The 22,507-nt window shown below is 39.3% G+C and overlaps 1 protein-coding gene across 1 annotated transcript in view; it reads right to left on the minus strand.

Moving 5' to 3' along the window:
* LOC143888337 (chaperone protein dnaJ GFA2, mitochondrial-like) overlaps nucleotides 1-22,507 on the minus strand; it is a 51,331-nt gene that overhangs the window by 1,670 nt on the left and 27,154 nt on the right. Inside the window, exons 7-14 of the mRNA XM_077392719.1 lie at nucleotides 18,994-19,119; nucleotides 13,820-13,870; nucleotides 13,632-13,719; nucleotides 13,385-13,449; nucleotides 13,205-13,279; nucleotides 10,209-10,281; nucleotides 450-541; nucleotides 269-340 (exon numbers count right to left, since the gene is read on the minus strand). Of these exons, the coding sequence (XP_077248834.1) occupies nucleotides 269-340; nucleotides 450-541; nucleotides 10,209-10,281; nucleotides 13,205-13,279; nucleotides 13,385-13,449; nucleotides 13,632-13,719; nucleotides 13,820-13,870; nucleotides 18,994-19,119 (642 nt within the window). The remainder of the gene's footprint in view (nucleotides 1-268; nucleotides 341-449; nucleotides 542-10,208; nucleotides 10,282-13,204; nucleotides 13,280-13,384; nucleotides 13,450-13,631; nucleotides 13,720-13,819; nucleotides 13,871-18,993; nucleotides 19,120-22,507) is intronic.

Here is a 22,507-nt window from a genome sequence, read left to right on the forward strand (position 1 = left end):
GATTGTGATGCTAGATTGGCTACCAAACACCATAAAAGTTACCAAAAAAGCATTTTTCTACAAGGGACATCCTTGAGGATGCCGGCATGTGCCAACCAAACAGGCCCTTAAAGAGGTAATGAAGCATATTCCTATGATCTATGTCTAGTACAAGTTCGACATATTACGTTTTATTATCAATTAGTGTGAATTTGGTAGTCCAGTCTAATAATGATTCACCCCAGCTATGCATTGGTACCAGACTTCTCATTAGTAAAACTGTAAATACCTGAGTGATGCCTAAAACGGCATCAACGTGAATATCAGGGCCTTCTCTTCGGAAAATGGGGTCTTCCCGAACCTGCAAAAATTGTAAGGGGATCAGCTTCCAAGCAAAAGTGAGAGTGTATCCAACTACACCTACTTACCATCAATTCCATGATAAATGATTAAAGAACGAGACACGTTACCTTGATAGTGACATAGAGATCACCAGCTGTATTGCCTTCAGGATCTGCACCACCACTTTTATAAACCTTTATAGTCTCATTATCATCCACACCTGCACAACCTCAAGAAGTTTATGAACAAAGCTTGTGCATACTAAGAATGATACTGATTAGAAAATTTTACGGTGTAAATTGATTATATATTAAAATATACAAAGAACTTTCTGGTGAAGGCAAATTTGAGACAATGCATATATCAAGAGGAAACCCAAATCTGATTGATTGTGAGGTACACTGAAATTCTGAAGACAAAACACAAAGGGAACCGATAATCACACTCCCCGCATTTGACATCGAAAGCCCAGTAATTTACACATTCCTCATTGGACGTAACAATTTCCAACAAATTATCAACAGCCAATCACAGAAGTTTAAAATAAAGATAGAGCTGCCAATAGTAATACAAGGGAATCTGAATATCACCTCCCAACAAGAGATGTTCACACATGGTTAGGTTTTTCAAGTTATTAATGGAAGAACGGATTGAGTATGTTAGGTGGGGTTGGGAATCACATTGTGAGCAATTCGATCTGCTGTAAATGCCGGTTCTCTAATTTCAAAAGGAGAACAAGCTGAGGAGAAGTGGGTAGGTTTGGCCGAGTATTGATCTCAACTTCATGTCGGGAACCAATGGAACGGGAACACATTCCAGTCGAGGTTTGGTGGGAGTTCCACAGTATCCCTCCCCAGGTATTGACCTTGGAAACCATTTTGGAGGTGGAGCAGTGCCTCAGGGATGTTAAATTCTGGATGGTTCTTGCAGTTCTGGATTTGGGTAGGTGGGTCATCTTAGCATTTCAGCTTCGGTTTTTGTCCGCATCAACTGTCCATTAGGTTATGGGTTGACAGGTCAGAGTGTCACCCTTTTGGATCTCAACAACGAGGGAGGTGAACCTGATCGTCCGTGAAGGCGTGAAGGCGTGAACATAGCAAAAATCAGTTCTTTCCTTACAGTGGAATATGTGGAGTCCGGGCCTGAGTGGCACTTTGCTATGGGCCTTATCTCAGTGAGGCCTAGTACTACTACGGGTCGAGGTTGACAGTGCAAATCAATTAACAGTGATGCGGTTAATCTCCTCCATGTAGTTGTTTGTTCCTGCACGAGGCTGGCTTTCTGTGCTCCTCCGGGCCTACTTGCAGATCTAAATTGTGATACTGAGATTGCATTTGGTTGCGATTCTGGGATGGTAGAATGTCATCGTTTGCGTATGCCACCTTTTGAGTAGCAGTTGGAACTAGTGGAAAAGTCGACGACCTTTTCTTCCGGTATGCATTTAACTAACCTGTATGTGGAATTTGCTTCCACTAATTCTGCCTGTGTGTCTGGCTATGGTCTCCTAAGGTCCTCTCTAGCAGTGCGGGGGCACCCAGACTAGAGTTAATGGGTAGAGCAATTTGTGACCAGGATGAACATATTTTACTGGGATGAGCAATTTGTAACCAGGTTAAACCTATTCCCCCCAACATCTGTCTGTTCCACATTCTTGCATCCCACTTCGGGTAATCAGGGGTTGGAGCTGGAAGAGGTAACAGTGTATGGTGACAATAACATGGTCTTTTCTAAGGAGCTGGTTGTAGATGTAGTTGAGGAAGACATCCTTACAATGGGCAGAGAAAGTCGTTGTGAGAGCTCTGAGAATTTTCAAGAAAAAGTTCTGTTGGAGGTATCGGATTTTATTTCAGATCGGCAGCTTAATCTCGCAGACTGGTCTAGTAGTTGTCATGAACATAGTTAGCAAAATGTGATACGGCAAAAAAACGGGTCGGGAAAAATTCGTGTTTATTACGGTTTTGGATCAAAAAAACGTAGCAAAAATACGGTCAAATAAACGGTAATGCCAAAACTACGTTGAATGCAAAACACGAGTATAATACGTTTCGGTTTTTTAAAAACGGATTCAAAAAAATGGGTGTATCCATTACTTCATATCTCTAATTCTCTTTATATCTAAATGTAACACAAACAAACTAAGCGCATTAAATTTAACCCCAAAAAGTCTTGCAAAATTTCATAGCAAATCCCATATAGGCCCTGTTCATTTAAGATTATGCCAACCGATTCTAGTCCTAAACTGATTGTTGGTCTCAAATTTAAACTTAATTTTGAGTCCACTAATCGGTTTGGTACTCTCAAACGGTAGTCATAATCTTAAACAAACAGGGCCATAGAAGTTGGGAGGCAAATATGAGAAAGACACAAAAATGAATACACCATCAACGGCATCCACACACATCCCTTATTCAATAAATACACTATCAGAAACAAGAAAGACCTTTTGTGCTGGAATGAGAAAGTGCAGCCTAGTGCCTGAGAAATATCTATTTTCTAGAGGAAAAAAGGCGAAAACAATGGCGATAAAAAAAAGCTCCTTCCCTAGGGCGTCGACCTAGGGAGGGAGGCGGTTTCTCCTCTCATCTTCCTCTCTCTCGTCCTCTCTCTCTCTCTCTCTCTCTCTCTCTCTCTCTCTCTCTCTCTCCCCCCATTGCTGACCCTCATTTTACCGTCTCTCCCATTGTTCGTAAAAGCTGAGCCGCGGAGGCCGAATCGGGATCCGTTGAGGCCAGATCTGGAACATGGCTTTTCCGTGGTGGCTAGATCTAGGGCTGTGGAGGCAGGATCTGGGGCCGTGGAGGCCAGATCTGAAGCCATGGAGGCCGTGAAGCTGGATCTGGGGCCGGGGAAAACTGTGAAGGTTGCCGATGGCCGTGAAAGGTCGTCGGGTGCCAAACTTGGAGCCGTGGATAGCTAAAGGGGCGGAATGGCAGAAGCTGGGCTCGAGAAGGCCAGATTTAATGGTGAATAAGGGATGATGGAGAAAGTGGGTGGAGGAGTCGTTGGAGGCTGTGGAAGGGCCCGGTGTAAGGAAAGGGGTGTTCGGATTCAAGGGAAAAGGAGGAGGTTGGATATGGAGGTGAGGGAGGTTGTGGATAGCGGCAATGAAGCTTGTAGGGTTAGGGTTTGAAGGAGGAGGAGGAGAGTTTTAGGGTTGTTAGGGTCAGGATTGAATGGGGAAGGAGGTGGGGAGCATTATAGTCTTTAGGGTTACGGTTTAGGGTTAGGACTTGGAGTAAACTTTTGGATGGGATATTTTTGAGTTAGTGGAAGTAGGTTTTGGAGCGGATGGTGGAAGGATTTGATATATTTTTAATGGGGAGCCGTCGGTGTTTGGTGGTGGTTCGAGGTGGAGGCCACTGGAGATTGGATGATGATGTTGGGTGATTGGCTATCGTGCACGGTTAGGGGCGCACAATAGCTCTGGGCCTTCGAGCGGAATTTTTGAAAATTGAATTTGCCAGCGGATTGTAGTAGAGAAATCGGTGAGATGTGGCAGGTCACGATCTTGACTTGGAGGGTCCCACAAATATGGCACTTTTTGCTAGATTCGATTCAATTGAGGCTATTGGGTAATGTAAGGGGTAATAGGTTTTTCTTTTGGGCCAAGGAGAATGCTCCTGAGCAATTCATACTATGTAAATCTAGTGGGACTATTGGTCCCCTTGTAATTTTGCTGGTATGAATATATATGTCAATTTTTTTTTTTAAAAAAAAAAGACCCAAAAATGAAAATTATAGAAAACCAGAAAAAACACCTATTTTTTTCTTCTTCTCTTCTTATTTTTCTTCTTCTCGTTTATGAGAGTAAGTGTGGAGGGCCGAGGGCAACAACTTAAGGTTGAGGGAGACGGCCGAATGGGCGGAGAGAGCTTAAGGTTTGGTAGTTTTGGTTGGGAGGCAATGGCATCGATTAGGATTTTTAACGCATGGGAGACGGGGAGAGAAGAAAACTATCGATTAGATCTTTTAAGTATATATGGTTTTTTTGTAATATAGAAAGGGGATAGGGGTAAATTTGGAAAAAAAAAATGAAAAACACGTGTCTTAACAGTTTTAATCGCGTTCTAAACGTTTTTATTAAAAATAGACCGTTTTAAAAGACAGTGGCGTTTTGTACGGAGTATTAAATGGCTAATCCATAAAACGCGACTTTTTGAAAAAAAAGCCTTTTAAATCGGCATTTTGCTAACTATGGGCATGAACTAGCCTTGGTGGTTGCGATTCAGGAGAATGACGCTCCCAACTCCTGGATCCCTAATTATGGGGCCAAGGAGGACTCTTTTTTTTTAATGGTAAAGATAATAGGCCAAGGAGGACTTATTAGATACGGATTTGGAAATGAAAAATGTCATCATTGAGATGCACATGCTTGAGGTGAGTAAGGTGATTAGCATTTCTTTTGCACGTTTAGAACAGGGATCCAGAGCTTTCTTCACGCCTATGGAGATTTGGGACAAATGGAGTAAACTTTTGGCGAGCCTATGGAGGGGGAGAAGTGCAACTCATAGACTGAGAGATTGCTAGACTTGATTTTAGTGTGAATTATGATTGATCCGCATCTGGAAACCATCCATCTGGAGGAAGATCAAGAAGCATTTTTAGGGACTAAAAAAGGTGTCACTTGATTCATTCGGTTTGTTATGAAGCACCTTATTTCGAATTTGTAAAGCATAGGGTCCTTGGGGTAGAAAACCCTACATTGAGGAGGTTCTAGCGAGACACGGGCCATTTATTTCTTCTATTGAAGAAATGAAAGCCCATGGACAATCAGTTTCAGTTTTGAGGGTGCTGGGTTGTAATCCGAGCTTCAGATTATCCTCTCGATTCCTTTGGGGCCGCAGTGTTATTCTAGTCGCCTTGAGATGGGACTAGGATCAACTTGGTGGAGGTGGTTAATGGCACCTTCATTGTTTTGGTGCAAGTGAGGCGACAATATAATGATTTACAATGGGCTTTTCCATGGTTTATAGCCATAATGTGGCTTCCCATTGGAGGTAACTTTAATGTCACAAGGATTTTTGGCGACAGAATTGGATGCTCCAAAATTTCAGTTGACATGTCTGCCATTTCAAAGTGTGATAGCTAAAATGCTTCGTTGGATCTCACCCTTTTCGGGGCTCAATTTACCTGGGAGAGAAATCACAGTGAGAGCAGACTGGATATTCTTTGTCTGCAGTGGAGTCTCTATTCTCAGGTTCAATTAAGGTTACTCTTCATAGACCTATATCATATCACTGCCTCCTCCTCTTTGATCCAAAAGCTCGAGTCATGGGTCCCTCCCCTTTTAGGTTTGAGCTTTCTTTGGATGAAGGGACCAAAGTTTTAGGAAATTGTTGTGAAATGGTGGATTGGGGCGGAAGGGGGCGGGTCAGCTAATGTTTGCATCAGGCAGAAACTCCCTCTTGTCAAATCTAATTCGAAATGGTGGGCTACGGAGGAATTGGGATCCGTGAGACTTGAGGAAAGTTTTTCTTCTTAATAGAATTAATGAGCTCAATGCTAGTCATGAGATGCATCCTCTATCTACTGTAGATATACTGGAAAGAATCAAAGTTCATGAGGAATATAATCAGACTTTGCTACAAAAAGAGCTTAAGTCGAGGCAAAAGTGTTGAGCCAGATGGCTTAAGGAAGGATGAAAACAGTGTTTTTTTAATGGTGAACACTGCTTATTTTCATGATATTGATAGTACCAAAAGGCTCGGTAATGGAATTTAGTCCATGCTGACAGAGCACATCTTGAGGACCAGATCATGATTTCGTAGGAGATTGTGTTTTTTTTGCGGATCTATTCCTCAGAGGGTTAATGCTCCCCGCTAAGGAGAATCTTGATTTCAGTCATCTTCATAGCGCTGCTGCAGATAAGCTAGAGCATGTTTAGCAAAGATACGATGAGAAAATCCCTATTTTCCTTGAACTGTGATAGGGCTACTAGGCTGGATGGCTTTTGCAGGTTTTTTTCATGAGTTCCGGAATACCATCTGATGAGTTTTTCGGAGGGAAAATTTTGGAGAAGGGTATCGAGGTCACCTTTCTCTTTCCAATTATCAAAAAGAATGGGGCAGAATGCTTGTGTGACAATCATCCAATCTAACTAGCGGTATGTGTGTACAAGAGACTATGGCTAAAGTGCTTGCAGATAGAGTGAGGGGTGTGATGGGTGGGATCAAGGTTTTAAATTTCTATTTCAGTTTCAGTCGGCACATAAACTGAAACATTTTGCTTTCGGTGGAAATTTTGGTGGAAATCTTGTAAATTCATGGAAATGTATGGAAGCAAATGCAAATGATGAAATTTTTTAAAGGAAATGTTATCAGCACTTACTGTATTTTGATGAGGGCACTCCTCACTTTATTAAAAGTACAGTATGGCCCGCACCATAAGATGATCCAAACCGTCCATTAGATGGGCCATAACATAAATAGGTTATGCGCCAAATATTATTTCCATAGGTTGATCCTGACCCTCCAATCTATAGAGGGTTAGGATCAACCCTCTAACATTCAGATCGAAGGGTTAGGATCAACCTATGGAAATGATTTTGGAGGCACAACCTATTTAGGCTGTGGCCCATCTAATGGACGGTTTGGATCATCCTATGGGGCGGCCCATACCGTACTTTTAATAAAGTGAGGAGTGCGCTCATCAAAATACAGTAGTGCTGATAACATTTCCCTTTTTTAATCTTTTAATAAAACATAAGAAAATGATGAGATTTAAGATGAAACTTTGGGAAATGCTAGCAAATACACACTTAGAAACCATCACAGAAGCAACAAAACCATCCTTAATGGCTTAATTATATCGAACGCATAGTAACATGTGTTGTCACACATGTCTAGAATAGTAAAATTAATAAAGTACAATGTAATGAAGTATAAGAAAGTATATCTTTGAGCAGGGTAAAGGCGATGGCTTACAATGAAGAGTTGGCCTCTAAATTATTGCCAACACCGAGAGAAGTCATTAGGGAGTTCTTGAAGAGGCAGTGGAAGCTCTTCAAAGAGACTGGTAATAGGAGGCCGGAAATATTTCTTAGTGTAACTGGGTCGCATAATGTTAAAGAAACCCACTCGCCGATGCATAAGCACCCCTTCTTTATCAAGGTTTTGGAGGATGAAAAGAACTTGAGGCATTTACGATAGGAAGAAGATAAGGAGTCGGGAATTAAGAAGCTGGAGGTTATGATCAAACAGAAAAGAGCACCTGAAGAAAAGGACCTAAATGTCGAGGAAACCCCGGCTTAGTCTCGACGAGGAGGTTTTTTGCATTTGAGATTGAACGGCTTTTGTCGGACTTACAAAAATGCTCACCTGAAGGAGAACATCAAGACGTTCAATAGTGGGATGTACCGGCTTAGAAAAGTATACATCAGGACGTTGAAAGGTTTTTCTTCAGGAGTCTTGGATTGGAGGTATTTTGTTTTTTGGATGATGATAGGTTTAGAACGAGCTATCTTGATGGAGGGAATGTTGCTGAAGTGACTTGAGGAGTTTTTGGGATTATGGCCGATTGGGGATCCACCGGATCCCAAATACTGTAAATCACAAAGGGACTCCTGGTCCCTAACCTCTGTAATTCTCTTATCAATTATAATATATATGTCATTTTTCAAAAAAAAATACTCTTAACTATTATCATTAAAGCTTTGATTAGAATGACAGAATTTTACGTGGTTGATAGAAGGTTTTAAGATCAATCAAAATTGAAAATTACTCATCTTCAGTATGTCGATAACACTCTTATTTTCAGCAATGATAATGCCTGGTAGATTAGGAATATAAAAACGGTTTTGCGATGCTATGAGGTTGTTTCAAGTCAACGGATCAATTTTAAATCAACTGTGATGGGTGTTTGTTTGGATAGTGGGGAGGATGTGAGGTTTGCTAATATGCTGGGTTGCCAGTCTGACGAAGAGAGTGGAGAGGAAACTATCCTCCTAGAAAAGAAAAAAAAAAAAGGCCGCTCTCCCTAGTCGGTAGAATTACGCTTGTGAAAGCGGTTTTCTCCAATCTCTCTCGTTAGTTTGTCTGTTTTCTGTTGCTCGCAGTGTCATTGATAGGATTGAAAAGTTGTACAGAAACTTCCTTTGGAATGGCCGTTCTCCCTAGTCGGTAGAATTACGCTTGTGAAAGCGGTTTTCTCCAATCTCTCTCGTTAGTTTGTCTGTTTTCTGTTGCTCGCAGTGTCATTGATAGGATTGAAAAGTTGTACAGAAACTTCCTTTGGAATGACAAGGAGGATTGAAGGAAGTATCACTTTGTAAGCCGGGATGAGGTGTGTTGGACTAAAGAGGAGGGTTGTCTTGGTATCATTAGATTGTTCTTGATGAAGGGGCATAAATCATTGAGAGGTATTTTTCTTCGCTTTTTTGAATGGCTTCTCGAAAAGAGATCAATGTGGACGCATCTTTCAGTCGACAAGATGAGAAATTTGATTGGAGGGTGCAATTCAGTAAGTCTTTCATTCATTGGGAGATTGATTTGGTTTCTTTAAAGCCAAACTGAATTCCATTTTCATTAGAAGACAGGGGGAAGGATAAACAATTTTTGGATGGGGAAGTCTGAAGGCACTTTTTCGATGCAATCCTCTATTGCCAACTTGCCCCGTGGTTTGCCATTTCCCCAGCCAGAAGGGATTGGAAGGTGTCGGCTCCCCAAAGGGTGATTGCTTTGTGTTGGTCAGTGCATTTGGATAAAATTTTAACAGCCGATCTCCTTCACAGCCGCTTTAGGATTATTGTCAGTTACTGTGTTACGTGCCTCACTTCAGGTGACACGGTTAACCATTTGTTTCTTCACTAATTAGTTTTATTCGTGAGATTCGGGGTCTCATTGGGATGAGTTGAATTCTTCCTGGTCACATTGTTGAGCAGTTTGATTCAGGGATTTTTGCACCTTGGCCTACTACATGCCACACTCATTAGGGCTTGTTTCTTCTCTCCTTGATTTGGCTAATTTAGAAGGAAAGAAACATAAAAGGGTTTTTAAAGGAGTGTCAAAAGTAGCTTGGGTCATCTGGCAGTAGATCTTATCTACCGTAGCATACTGGTGGTAGTTCTCCGAAGTTTCAAAGGTGTCTCCGAGTCTTAACATTCATCAACCATGGGAGGAGATCAGACTGAGCTCGATTGGGGTGTAGGGTTTGTCCTCAGATGGGTCCACACACACGCACGCGCGCTTCTCTCCAGGTTCTTGAAGCTAGATTTCAAAGGTTCGAGCATTGGAAATCGTAGTCATCTGGGAGGCGGTCTTTTTCGCACTGCAGAGGTGATGATTTTTTGGGCCTACTCAAAGCCCATCGGACTTACTGATTCCAATGAGGTAGAGGCGTGGGCTCTTCAAAATGGGATCAACGTTCAAAAGACTTTGTTAAACCTGCTTATTTTGGAGGTCTCTCCATGTGATTCGATGAATAAAAAACGAAATTCTTTACATTTGAATTTGTTGACACCAATGAGGAGCTTTTGGACAATGCTGAGGCTCACAATAAGAATATTTTTTGATTGACCAATCGCATGGCGAGTCATCTAACTCATTCTAGAGTTGAGAGAGTTTACCTAGATATGTTTGATCATCTATATCCTTTATGTGTTTTTTTATTCTTTTTTTTGTTGTCTTTGTTGTTGGTTTTCTGTTTGTTCTTTTTGTTTGTTGTAGCTTGATCATCTCGATCATGGAGCTTCTGCTCCTAGATAGATTATTGCCATTAAAAAAGAAATTAAGAAAGACAACCAAACTTGAAGTATAATACACTCAAAACAAAATTAGTTCAACCATACAAGAATATCGAATCGGAACAAAAATCTCAAATAATCCACATATTTCAGAAACTATTATATGACATCTGACCACCACATATTTCAGAAGCAACTTCATACACACCTGGCACTACATCTAACTTTACTGTTTTGGTTCCATTCATGACTCGCTCTCCCTTGCATGACTTGCAGAAGCTCTACATATATATTACAAGAGTTAAAAATTAAAATGTCTACTTCAAAAGATGCAATACGAACATGAAATTGCAAATAAAATGGAAAGCAAGAGAAGATAGCAGAAAAACAAAAAACAAAACCACGTTTTGGTGCACCAGAATAAAAAAAGTCATTAAATACAAAGACCAGCCTTGCAATAATAACATTCAAGCGAAAGCATCATGAATCAAAGCATGAAGAAAGTATACTTCTTTAATCAGTTGATCGATTTTTTATGGGAAATGTTATCAGCACAACCATGTTTTTATAAGTGCAAAAATGCAGCATATCTTTTCTTTTTTAATTGGCTTGTCAGAGCTTTTTGGGAACGGTAATGAGATTTGACAGCTCATTAAATAATAGAAGATATGCTGCATTTGTGCAAATATCAAAACATGGTTGTGCTGATAACATTTCTGATTTCCCTTTTTTATTCATTGTCTACAATTCCTTGAGTGCTTTTCTTCTTTAAGATTGAGCAACTTCACCAAGTGAACATCCAAGCCAAGCCAGTTCACGAAATTAATGAGCCTAAACACCAAATTCTAGATACATGAAAAACTAACAAGATTTGAAGACTACTGGATAAGATTTATGCAGATACTGCCAACATGAAATGCTGGGATGGGAACACATCATATACTACAAAACTCTTCAATTGACCAAAAAAAAAAACAGCCAATGCATCATTACTAAAGCTTCAAAAGATCAACTGTGATTCAGAGAACCTTCCATTAAGCGAGATAGATATAGGGTCTCAGTATAAAGTTACGAAAACCGGCTTCCACTTTGAAAATCTGGATAGAAATTCAATGTCTTTTGAGAGTTTTAGACAAACTCTTTTGTCTAAGAATGAGAGAGAGAGAGAGAGAGAGAGAGTCTTTACTAAGGGCAGTTTTGTCGTATTATAAATGATAATTGAGTTAGAAGGGCATCTGACAACAACTTCAAGGGTACGTGTTTTTTAGGGCATAGCACAGATAATACCACACAATTTGAGGGGAATGGCTGAGATTTCCTCAATTATAATTATATTAAAAAAGTATTCCACTATATATTTATTCGCATTTACCTAGCAGTTATTACCTTTTTTGAACGGTATATCATTTATTAACTTCTTCACATATTATAACATCTGAATATTTTAGGGTGTTCCATCTGTAAAATGAAAATTGATGTGGCATTCCTGCAGACTTGCTGGAAAATGTACTTTTAATATTGAATTGATATATTTCCGGAGACTCGCCAAGGTTGCTTCTGCCCAATATGGCACCCCATGTGCATGTCCAACATTGAAAGGCATGTCCATCTTCAAGAAACATATACATGAATGTCCGTGTTGAATATATATATATGAGAGAACATTTCCTACACACTTGTGTAGGTAAGTTACCTACACACTACCTTAAAATACAGTGGGGGCCCACATTGTTTGGGTGATCCAAACCATTCATTTGAATGGTCCTCACATAGATAGGGTGTCCACAAAAAATTAGATTCATAGGATCATCCTAACCATTCAAACTATGGAGGCAAAAAATGGTCTAATTTGTGAAGGTTTATACACGTCCATTTTACCTCCACAGATCGTAGGGTTAGGATGATCCTATGGATCTGATTTTTTGTGGACACCCTATCTATGTGAGGACCATTCATATGAATGGTTTGGATCACCCAAACAATGTGGGCCCCACTGTATTTTAAGGTAGTATGTAGGTAACTTACCTACACAAGTGTGTAGGAAATGCTCTCTCTCTCTCTCTCTCTCTCTCTCTCTCTCTCTCTCTCTCTATATATATATATATATATATATATATATATATATATATATATATATATATATCGAGGAAACTGTTTCTGTGTGATAGCGCAGATAACTTATCTGTGCTGTCCCTCAAAAAATCATGTGGGCCCACATGATTTGGATGATCCAAAGCATTCATTTGGATGTTCTAAAGATAGATAGGGTGTGCACAAAAAATCAGCTCCATAGGAACAGCCTAACCCTTCCATTTGTGGAGGTTAAAAATGGACAGATTTGTGGAGGTTTATACCCATCCATTTTAACCTCCACAAATGGAAGGGTTAGGATGATCCTATGGTGCTGATTTTTTTGTGTGCACACCCTATCTATGTAAGGTCCTACCAAATGAATGCTTTGGATCATCCAAATCACGTGGCCCAACATGATTTTTTGAGGGACAGTGCAGATAAGTTATCTGCGCTATCACACAAACAGTTTCCCGTATGCATGTGTGTGTGCATGCACGAGCACGAACGCGCGCATACACACATTATAGAATAAATCTTAACTCCCAAAATCCAAGGTAAAAAAATAAAAAAGTCTATCATTGCCAAGCGAAAAGTTTCAACATCGAAACTTAAGTAGACACAATCGTTTGTACAAAGGCATTGGCATCCATAGAACTACTGAACATGCATGATGCTGGCTATCAGGCCAATATCATCTGTCACCATATATGCCAACAGGCATGCATGCTGAAGCATGACCTAAAGATTTTCACTGCTCTATGTGAGGACAATAGCAAAGCATGTGACTTGTATGTCAACCATCTTTACCATATGCTTCAACATCAAATCCTAGTTGCGTAAATGAAGCTTGAAACAAATCTACTTTTTTTTACAACCAAGTTTGAATCAACAGAAAAAATAGGAAAAAATATTCAGCAATTTCATGCAACATCATAGGGTGAATTTATGTCAACAAGTGTCAAAAAGCGTAACTCTATAACATGGTTAGCCAACAAGTAACAAATTTGACGAAGTGAATTTTTTTTTCGAAATTTGACGAAGTGAGTCTCAACTACGTGAAACAGAAGATGCTCAAAAATCAATAACAACAAACTTATGACATAGTCATACTGATTTAAAGTCATATCATACCGCCACAGTTTTTCCTGTTCCACCACACTTTGAACAGGTGGTTTGAAACATAAAGACGCCCTTTTGTGTGGCTATCTGTAGACACAACAGAATATTTTGTGTATTAACAAACCAAAATCTTTTGCAAATTACAATACAATTAAAGGTACAGAAGGGAAAGCATGGCAGTTAAGATCTAACCACTCCGGAGCCTCTGCAGGACCTGCATGTATCTGGTCTGGTTCCAGGAGGAACGCCGGTCCCACCTGCAAAACGAGTAGTTCAAAAGCATTATCAAAAGATGCATTAGGAACCTTGCAGGTACTCAATTAACCATACAGGCCAAAGAAAAGCTGAATTCGAAAGATAGTAATGAATAAAGACCACGGTGACAGTTGACTCATAGATTTTAGAGAGATTCTTGAAATTGAAAGTTCAAATATCATACGACAAGGTTCACAAGGTAAAGCAGTTTGAAATGTCACGGTTTTTGTGCACCCCTGAACAGCTTCCATGAATGACAATTCAAGAGTAACCTATATTTGTTAAATAAAGAATGTCAGATGTGATTATTGAATAAAATCAAAAGTACCGTATCCAAGCTATCATTAATTCATTTTTGGTTAAAGATAGTACCTTGACATCCTGCCCTCCGAATCCTCTTTGATTAAAAATGTTTTTGAAGAACTAGTGTCCAGCGTAAATTGAGCCATGTCATACAAATTAAAAATGAAAATCAACAACGATTTTAAAAAAGGATAAAATAGATATAAAAAATGGAATGCAAGCATTACAAATGACTCTTCCAACTCCATTTAAAATATATTGCACACCGTCGAAGAAATACGCATGAAATAGAAACAGGAGAACCAACTTTCTATCCAAGTCATTACAGTCTGTCAACTGCAAGTAAAGAAAAATCAGGGAATAATTCCTATGCTCATTACTAGACACGATATATTTCACACTAACATATAATTGATCAATAAGTTCATACTGTAACATCAAACTGAAGTGATTCATGCAAATATGTTAGAATTTCTACAAATTTTCAAGTTCAAAATGCACAATGAGATTGAAATCAAATTTTCAAATTGTGACAAAATGTCAGAGCCTGTAATCCAGGACTCGGTTATAATATTAAGAAAAAATAAATTTCATCTTTTGTCAAAGCTCTCCTTCAATTATTTCGAAATCCTTTTGATTTTCAATGTGACTAAAAACACAGTGGGGCTTGAGCACCTGAATGAAAGATTCTGAATGGACGAGCGTGAATTATGCATCATTGAATCAGTGTACAATTGTTTCAAGTAACAAAATGATGACCGAAAATAGGCATTAGATGTCCAAAGCACATTGAAGAAGCACAAAGGTGGATGAGTGATTGACTAACCCTGTTCCTAAGTTGGAAGACGTATTAGCTAGCCATATGCTTGTCAAGGCAGCAAGTTGAGAAAGAATGCATGGACATGCAACCCAGGCTGGAGGATGAAGCAATCATTTGTTCCTCCAACATAACGCTTAAAATTTCGGTTTCAGTTTCGGACATGGCCAAAACAGAAATTTCGGCCGAAATTTGGTAAAAAAAACAAATTTAATTTTTGCGCCGAAATTTTGGGAAAAAGTAAATCTCAGAAAAAAAATTATATTTTCCAGAAATTTTGGCCAAAATGTCGGATTTTTGTACTTTTGGTGTCGGTCCCGACCGAAATCAGAAATTTCAGTATTTCAACCAAAATTTAAAACCATGTCCAAAACTCTTCCATAGGAAGGCCCGACTATGCTAAATTCAACAAATTTGAAGAGACGGTAGTGACAAAGGATGCTTTGCTGACCTCAGGATGCTTTGCTGACCTCATTAATGCAGTCAAAGGCATTACAATCAATCACCAAGGCAAGAAAATCAGCAAGCAGAATAACAAAGGTGAACACCTAGGCTTGCTTGCAGCTGCACACTGTAAATGATTTAAGGTACTGGTAAGGGCACCTCGAGTAAGGGCATTTTATGTCATTTTATTACCCAATATGGGTCAAGATTGATAGAGAGGGTAAATAAATACCCTAAAACCACGACCCAACCACCTCAAAGTTAAAAGGAAGAAACCAAAAACATGAAAAGAACCCTTACCAAGATCAATACCCTAATATTTGTCAAAATAAAATACTTTCCCAAACTCCTTTTTTCCAACTTATTTCTTTTGTAAGTGTTCTCTAGGTCATTTGTTGCGCCTAAGAGAGGGATTTAACCGTAAATGAGATTAACACCAACGGAACGTGAGGACAACTAATGAAATCAGCCATGCATCAAAGCCAGACCAGGGTGGAGAATTCGATGACGAGGAAGAGGATATTTGAAGTTGACTGTAAAGTCTGGAATGCAAAATTGCTTTCAGAATGTGCTTACTTGTACACAATTTTCCTCATGCCTGTTATGATTTACATTTTGAATTTTGATGGTTTATTTGATTATTTAAATGGTGTGCCAAGTGTCTAGCTTTCATGATTTTTTGAGTGTCTAGGAATATTATAATTTGATTATAAAGAACTTATGCCTACAGGTACCAACTCTAAGCTGGCTAAATTCCATTTGGCTAGTTTCAAACGATTTCTAAACCAACATGTATTGATAAATCGAGGGTTACCATATATATATCGAGAATAGTGTTTTTGTGCTAGAGCTCAGATAAGCTTATCTGAGCTCGAGCTCAGAAACAGGTGTGGGCCCACATTGTTGGGGGATCCAAAGCATTCATTTGGAAGTCTCTATCCTTGATAGGTGTCCACAAAATATCAGCTCCATTGGATCATCCTAACCCTTCCATTTGTGGAGGGAAAAATGGGCAGATTTGTGGAGAAACAGTATCTGTCCATTTTTCCCTCCACAAATGGAAGGGTTAGGATGATCCTATGGACCTGATTTTTGGTACATACCTATCCATGATAGGGCCTTTTAAATGAATGCTTTGGATCCCCCAAAAACATGGGCCCACATGAGGTTTTGATGCTCGAGCTCAGAAACACTATTCTCTCTCTCTCTCTCTCTCTCTCTCTCTCTCTCTCTCTCTCTCTCGATATCGATATATATATATATATATATATATATATATATATATATATATATATATGAGAAAATTGTTGGTGAGCTTAAGCGCACCAAACCTATGGTGCGCTTAAGCTCCCCAATCACATGGGGGCGCACTTTGTTAGGTGATCCAAAGCATTCATTTTAAAGGCCTTATGATAGATAGGGGGTGTACCAAAAATCAGCTCCATAGGATCATCTTAACCCCTTCATTTGTGGAGGACAAAAATGAGCAGATTTGTGTCTGTCCATTTTTGTCCTCCACAAATGGAGGGGTTAGGATGATCCTATGGAGCTGATTTTTGGTACACCCCCTATCCATGTAAGGGACTTTAAAATGAATGCTTTGGATCACCTAACAAAGTGGGCCCCCATGTGATTGGGGCGCTTAAGCTCACCAAAAGTTTGGTGAGCTTAAGCGCACCAACAGTTTCCTCTATATATATATATATATATAGACGAAAGTGTTGGTGAGCTTAAGAGCCCAATCACATTGGGGCCTTACATAGATGGGGTGTGTACCAAAAATCAGCTCCATAGGATCATCCTAACCCATCCATTTCTGTAGGTAAAAAAGGACCGACATCACAAATCTGCCCATTTTTGTCCTCCACAAATGGAGGGGTTAGGATGATCCTATGGAGCTGATTTTTGGTACACACCCTATCTATGATAGGGCCTTGCAAATGAATGGTTTGGATCACCACAGAAAATGTGGGACCCATGTGATTGGGGCGCTTAAGCTCACCATAAGTTTGGTGAGCTATATATATATATATATATATATATATCGAGAGAGAGAGAGATCGTCTGGACCTGTTTTTTGCTACACACCCTATCTATATAAAGGCTTTCCAAGTGAATGCTTTGGATCACCCTAAAAAATGTGGGACCCATGTGTTTGTTGCACTCTAGCTCATATAAGCTATATGAGCTCAAGCTCACGAACAGTTTACCCTATATATATATATATATGAGGAAAAGGATTGTACGCTCGAGCGTACCAAGCTTATGGTACGCTCGATTGCCCAATCACATATGGGCCCACTTTGTTAGGATGATCCAAAGCATTCATTTGAAAGGCCCTATCATAGATAGGGTGTGTACCAAAAATCAGCTCCATAGGATCATCCTAACCCATCCATTTGTGGAGGGCAAAATGGACAGACCACAAATCTGCCCATTTTTGCCCTCCACTTTTGGAGGGGTTAGGATGATTCAATGGAGCTGATTTTTGGTACACACCTTATCTATGATAGGGCCTTTCAAATGAATGCTTTGGATCATCCTAAAAATGTGGGCCCACATGTGATCGGGGCACTCGAGCGTACCATAAGCTTGGTACGCTCGAGCGTACAATCCTTTTCCTTATATATATAGTGCCCCGATCACATGTGGGCCCACATTTTTTGTGGAGGTCAAAATGGACAAACACTGTTTGTCCACAAATCTGCCCATTTTTTCCCTCCACTTTGGACGGGTTAGGATGATTCAATGGAGCTGATTTTTGGTACACACCCTATCTATGATAGTGACTTGCAAATGAATGCTTAGGATCACCACAAAAAAATGTGGGACCCATGTGATTGGGCACTCGAGCTTACAATCCTTTTCCTCTCTCTCTCTCTCTCTCTCTCTCTCTCTCTTCTATATATATATAGAAGAGAGAGAGAGAGAGAGAGAACATTTCCTACACACTTGTGTAGGTAAGTTACCTACACACTAGCTTAAAATACAGTGGGGGCCCACATTGTTTGGGTGATCCAAACAATTCATTTGAATGGTCCTCACATAGATAGGGTGTCCACAAAAAATCAGATCCATAGGATCATCCTAACCATTCAAACTATGGAGGCAAAAAATGGACTAATTTGTGAAGGTTTATACACGTCCATTTTACCTCCACAAATCGTAGGGTTGGGATGATCCTATGGATCTGATTTTTTGTGGACACCCTATCTATGTGAGGACCATTCAAATGAATTGTTTGGATCACCCAAACAATGTGGCCCCCCCCTGTATTTTAAGCTAGTGTGTAGGTAACTTACCTACACAAGTGTGTAGGAAATGTTCTCTCATATATGTGTGTGTGTGTATATATATATATATATATATATATATATATATATATATATATATATATATATATATATATATAAAACACTCCCTCTTGCATTTGCTACTCGTGCCTAGGATGAAACTCTAATGCCTCAGAATTTTCAGGTGTTGTGAAGTTCACTTGGAGCCTTCGACAACAACAGGCCTCATAAACAATATCATGAAGGTAAATTTATATGGTCTACCTAGCAATTCATATGTTAAATGCATTTTTTGAATCATACAAAGATATTGAAACAAAAACGTGGAGCAAGCAACCAATTACTGCAACAGAATTCTAAGTATGCATGAATGGTAAATTGACTCGAGAATAAGTTCACATTTGTCTCAAGAATAAGCTGACACATGACCTAACTCACACGAAGTCAAAGAAGATTAGATTGCCATCACCAGAGAGAGAGAGAAGAAGAAAAGATGTAGGTGGTGATAAAAGACCCATAGATTGCCACTCGGTCTTAGTGTGTTTTAATTCTGATATCAATCATGTTTTAAAATTTGAGCTAAGGGGCAAAAGGTGAAGAAACCGGTCCAAAACTTCTTTGACAAATGAAAGAAGTACTGAAAAGATAAACAACAAAATGACTTGGAACAATCTGGTAGGAGTAGATACATCATTCATTCCGGCGCCGCCGCCGCCGCCAAATATGTCCTCAAATGGGTTACCAAATCCACCACCTTCAAATGGACCACCAGGTCCACCTCCTGAAGCAGCTTGCTCATATGCTTCAGGGCCAACCTGACAAATTGCCAAAATAGAAAAATCATGATTATGAACAGCAATGCAGAGAAAAATAAAATGGCAATTATCACCTCTAAATGATGTACAAAATAAGTACAATAAATTGTATACTTATGAAATATTTATCATTCAAAAAATGAAATAATTGACACAATAAAGAAGATGAGGATGAATTCCTGCCAGAATTAAAGATAGGGAAGTCAAACATGAGCATTGCATTCAAAATGTTCAGAAGAATTACTGCCACTCTGCTAACGGATAGACGTCAACGTGATTTGACCTTCTGCGTAACAGTTTTCTGGAAGGTCACAAGCAATCTTTTAGGTCTAGAACAGTAATATAAAATGTTCAGAAGTGTTATTCTTACAAGTCACAACAACAGCCTTGTGAGATACATTGTCATCAATGCATACAACATTGCTTAGGTGCTAAAAAACCAAAAGCAACACTAAAAGATGCAATATGACAACTCCTGACTGCCCGAGTCCCCATACTGCCCTGCCAATGTTTAACAAAAAGCTTGAAAGGGCATGGATCTGTTGTTGGAAACTAATACGTTATTATGACGCAACTGTCAAATGAAATACCTAGATGAGGCTATGCACATCTTAGGCATTAAAATGCATACATATAAACCCGAATTGGTTGCCAGCACTTTCACAGAAAAAGGTACTTTGGTATTGTACAGAAGTGTTGTGCAATGGAAGGGGAAATAATTAAAGACACGCCTATTCAAAGGCGGAAAGACTCGGTATGAGTTTTGTTCTAAAACTCCTGAGGAAAAAGCCTAATAATTTGTTGGGGGCGGGGGTGAGATACTGAAGATTAATCTCATTAAAACAATTTATGGATGGATTATGGATTTGATTTACTTTTAGATATTTGTGCATGGTTTTGCTATCTGCTCACATTGCATGCTTGTAAAATTCTATCTGAAGGTATGTGGTGCCATTATGTTCCAAGCCACAGTGCCGGTTTGGGGTGTGACACTTGCTTAGTGTCCAATACCCAAGTGATTGGGATAAGCCACCCCACGAATCATGCATGTAGGAAAGACTGGTGCTGGTTGTGTACAGAAGGAGATGACCAATGTCAACCCCAACCAGGAACTTTTAAGGTCTGCAAAGAACCGGGATACCATATCTCTCTGCTCCCTTAGATATATGAATCCTTGAGCATGGTATTCCTACTCTGCTACCTAGGAATGAGTATGTGTCAGATAATAAGCACATCACACATAATCAATTAGATAATAGCCAATAAAGTTCATGAAATGAAACCTTTGTTAATACTTAAATTATAAGATAAACAAAATATACTGGCTTTTAGGGCATGAATTCTAGCAAGGAGTTTGGCGGTGACAACTTGATAGAGATAAATGCCACAAAATGGGAAGGAAGGAGCCGTAGATCTGGTAGGAAGGGCTGAACAAATGAAGAAGACATTCTATTCATTCTACCTCTAATACCGCCAAAGAAAGTTAAACCATGAAGAGTGCTTGCCTTCTTATATGGTTCGAGTATATATTTATATAATAATATTACAATAGATTGATCTCCTTTGGAGATTATGACAAATCATTTACATTGGTGATCCTTATCAACATTTAGAGCTTGAGATTGTTCTCTTTTGGTGATTAGTTAGGAACTGATCTTCACCAGTAGCTAGGTGGAAGAGATAAGGAAGCTGAAGTTGTAGAATCCTTTCATGCAATGGAATTCCATGTGGATCTTTTATTAGATAATTGATACCGAACAACCGATCATGGTCCCATCGGTAAATTCTAAATTTTTGAAGGATAAATTGGGGGAAGTGATATTTACGCTCCTTTTGATTAGTAGGGACACCACCACTCCAGTATGTTGATGATGACACTCCTCATTTATTAAAAAGTACGGTCTTGTCCCACACCATGGAATGATCCAAACCATCCATTAGATGGGCCACAGCTTAAATAGGTAGTGCCCCAAAGATCATTTCCATAGGTTGATCCTAACCCTCCGATCTAGAGAGGGACCGAATATTAGAGGGTTGATCCTAACCTAGATAAAAAAATGCTGTTTTTGTAGGGATTGTTGAGTATATCTCTTCTATGTAAACAACGAAGAATTTGGTTTTACTTATCAAATCCAAAAGCCATTTAAAGGAAAATTGGGTCTCAAGAACCTATATGTGATATGCAAACGAAGATGAAGAGACGTTCATTTATGAAGTCCGGAAGCATTTAGAGGGAATAGGGTCTCAAGTAACTCTCTCTTGCATGCAAAACACGACAACTTTGCCTTTAGTTTTCAACTCTCTCTTGCATGCAAAACACAACAACTTTGCCTTTAGTTTTTGAAGTCCAATGCCGTCTTAAGAAAGTTGGGTCCTCATCTTTATGCGTGTGAAGAGAGAGAGAGAGAGAGAGAGAGAGAGAGAGAGAGAGAGTAAACCATCAAGTTTATTCATGGTCTAAGTCTTTGGCCGCGTTTTGGAATTCAAATTCCGGACTAGACCCCGTATTTGTTGAAGTACACAGAGTAGAAGTCAATTCCTGACAAAGTCCAAAGAAAAACATGGCCATGATACAAACCATATATACATCTCCTCATTCCTCCCTATTTTCATCATCTAAAACCCAAATCTCCATCTTCTCAAGAAAAACCACACGTCAAAAAACTTCCCCTCTTTCTCCTCGACAGAATTCTCTAACTACTTTATGATGGGTTCCTATAGAAGAAATCTTTTGGTAGTGATATACACCATTTTCATCATCATGATTTCATGTTCCAAAACAGTTTTAGCCTCAAGGCCTTTGGAAGGAGACTGGGGTTCGAGAGATTTTGTGTTTGAATCCCTCCGAAGCGGCCCTGGTACACCCTCTGGACCTTCAGGGTGCACCAACGTACCCAATAATGGAGGGGGGGTTTGCCCACTTAAAGAAATGAACTTTGGAGTTCATTCACCATTTGCAAAGCCTAGCTCTCAATACAATGCAATCCGCCTCGCTGCCACCTCGACCGTTACTGAAATTCATCACCAAGATCAGGGGTCTTGATCTACATTATTAAATGGGTTTGGTGCAAGTACTAAACTCTCCCAACATACAGGAATCGGTGTCTTTATAAATTAATTGTATTTTTTTTTCTAGCTATTCAAAAAATATTGTATTTTTTTTCCATGGGAAAAACCCTGGAGGAATTCTACAATGGGCTTTTACATTCATATAATTCAAGAATAATATCTCTGGTGGTCAATGATGTTTATGTACAAATATGAAATAATTAATGAAACAATTACTTGGGTTGACAACATGTAGTAGTTTCCTAATCAAGTGCAAAATGATAAGATTGTGATCATATACAAGAAAATAGTCCAGGAAATATTGAATGTACAAATATAT

The sequence above is a fragment of the Tasmannia lanceolata genome, unplaced genomic scaffold, assembly GCF_043159265.1.
Source record: "Tasmannia lanceolata isolate RefF3 unplaced genomic scaffold, GAP_Taslan_0.1 ptg000012l, whole genome shotgun sequence".
In the NCBI taxonomy this organism is placed as follows: Eukaryota; Viridiplantae; Streptophyta; class Magnoliopsida; order Canellales; family Winteraceae; genus Tasmannia; species Tasmannia lanceolata.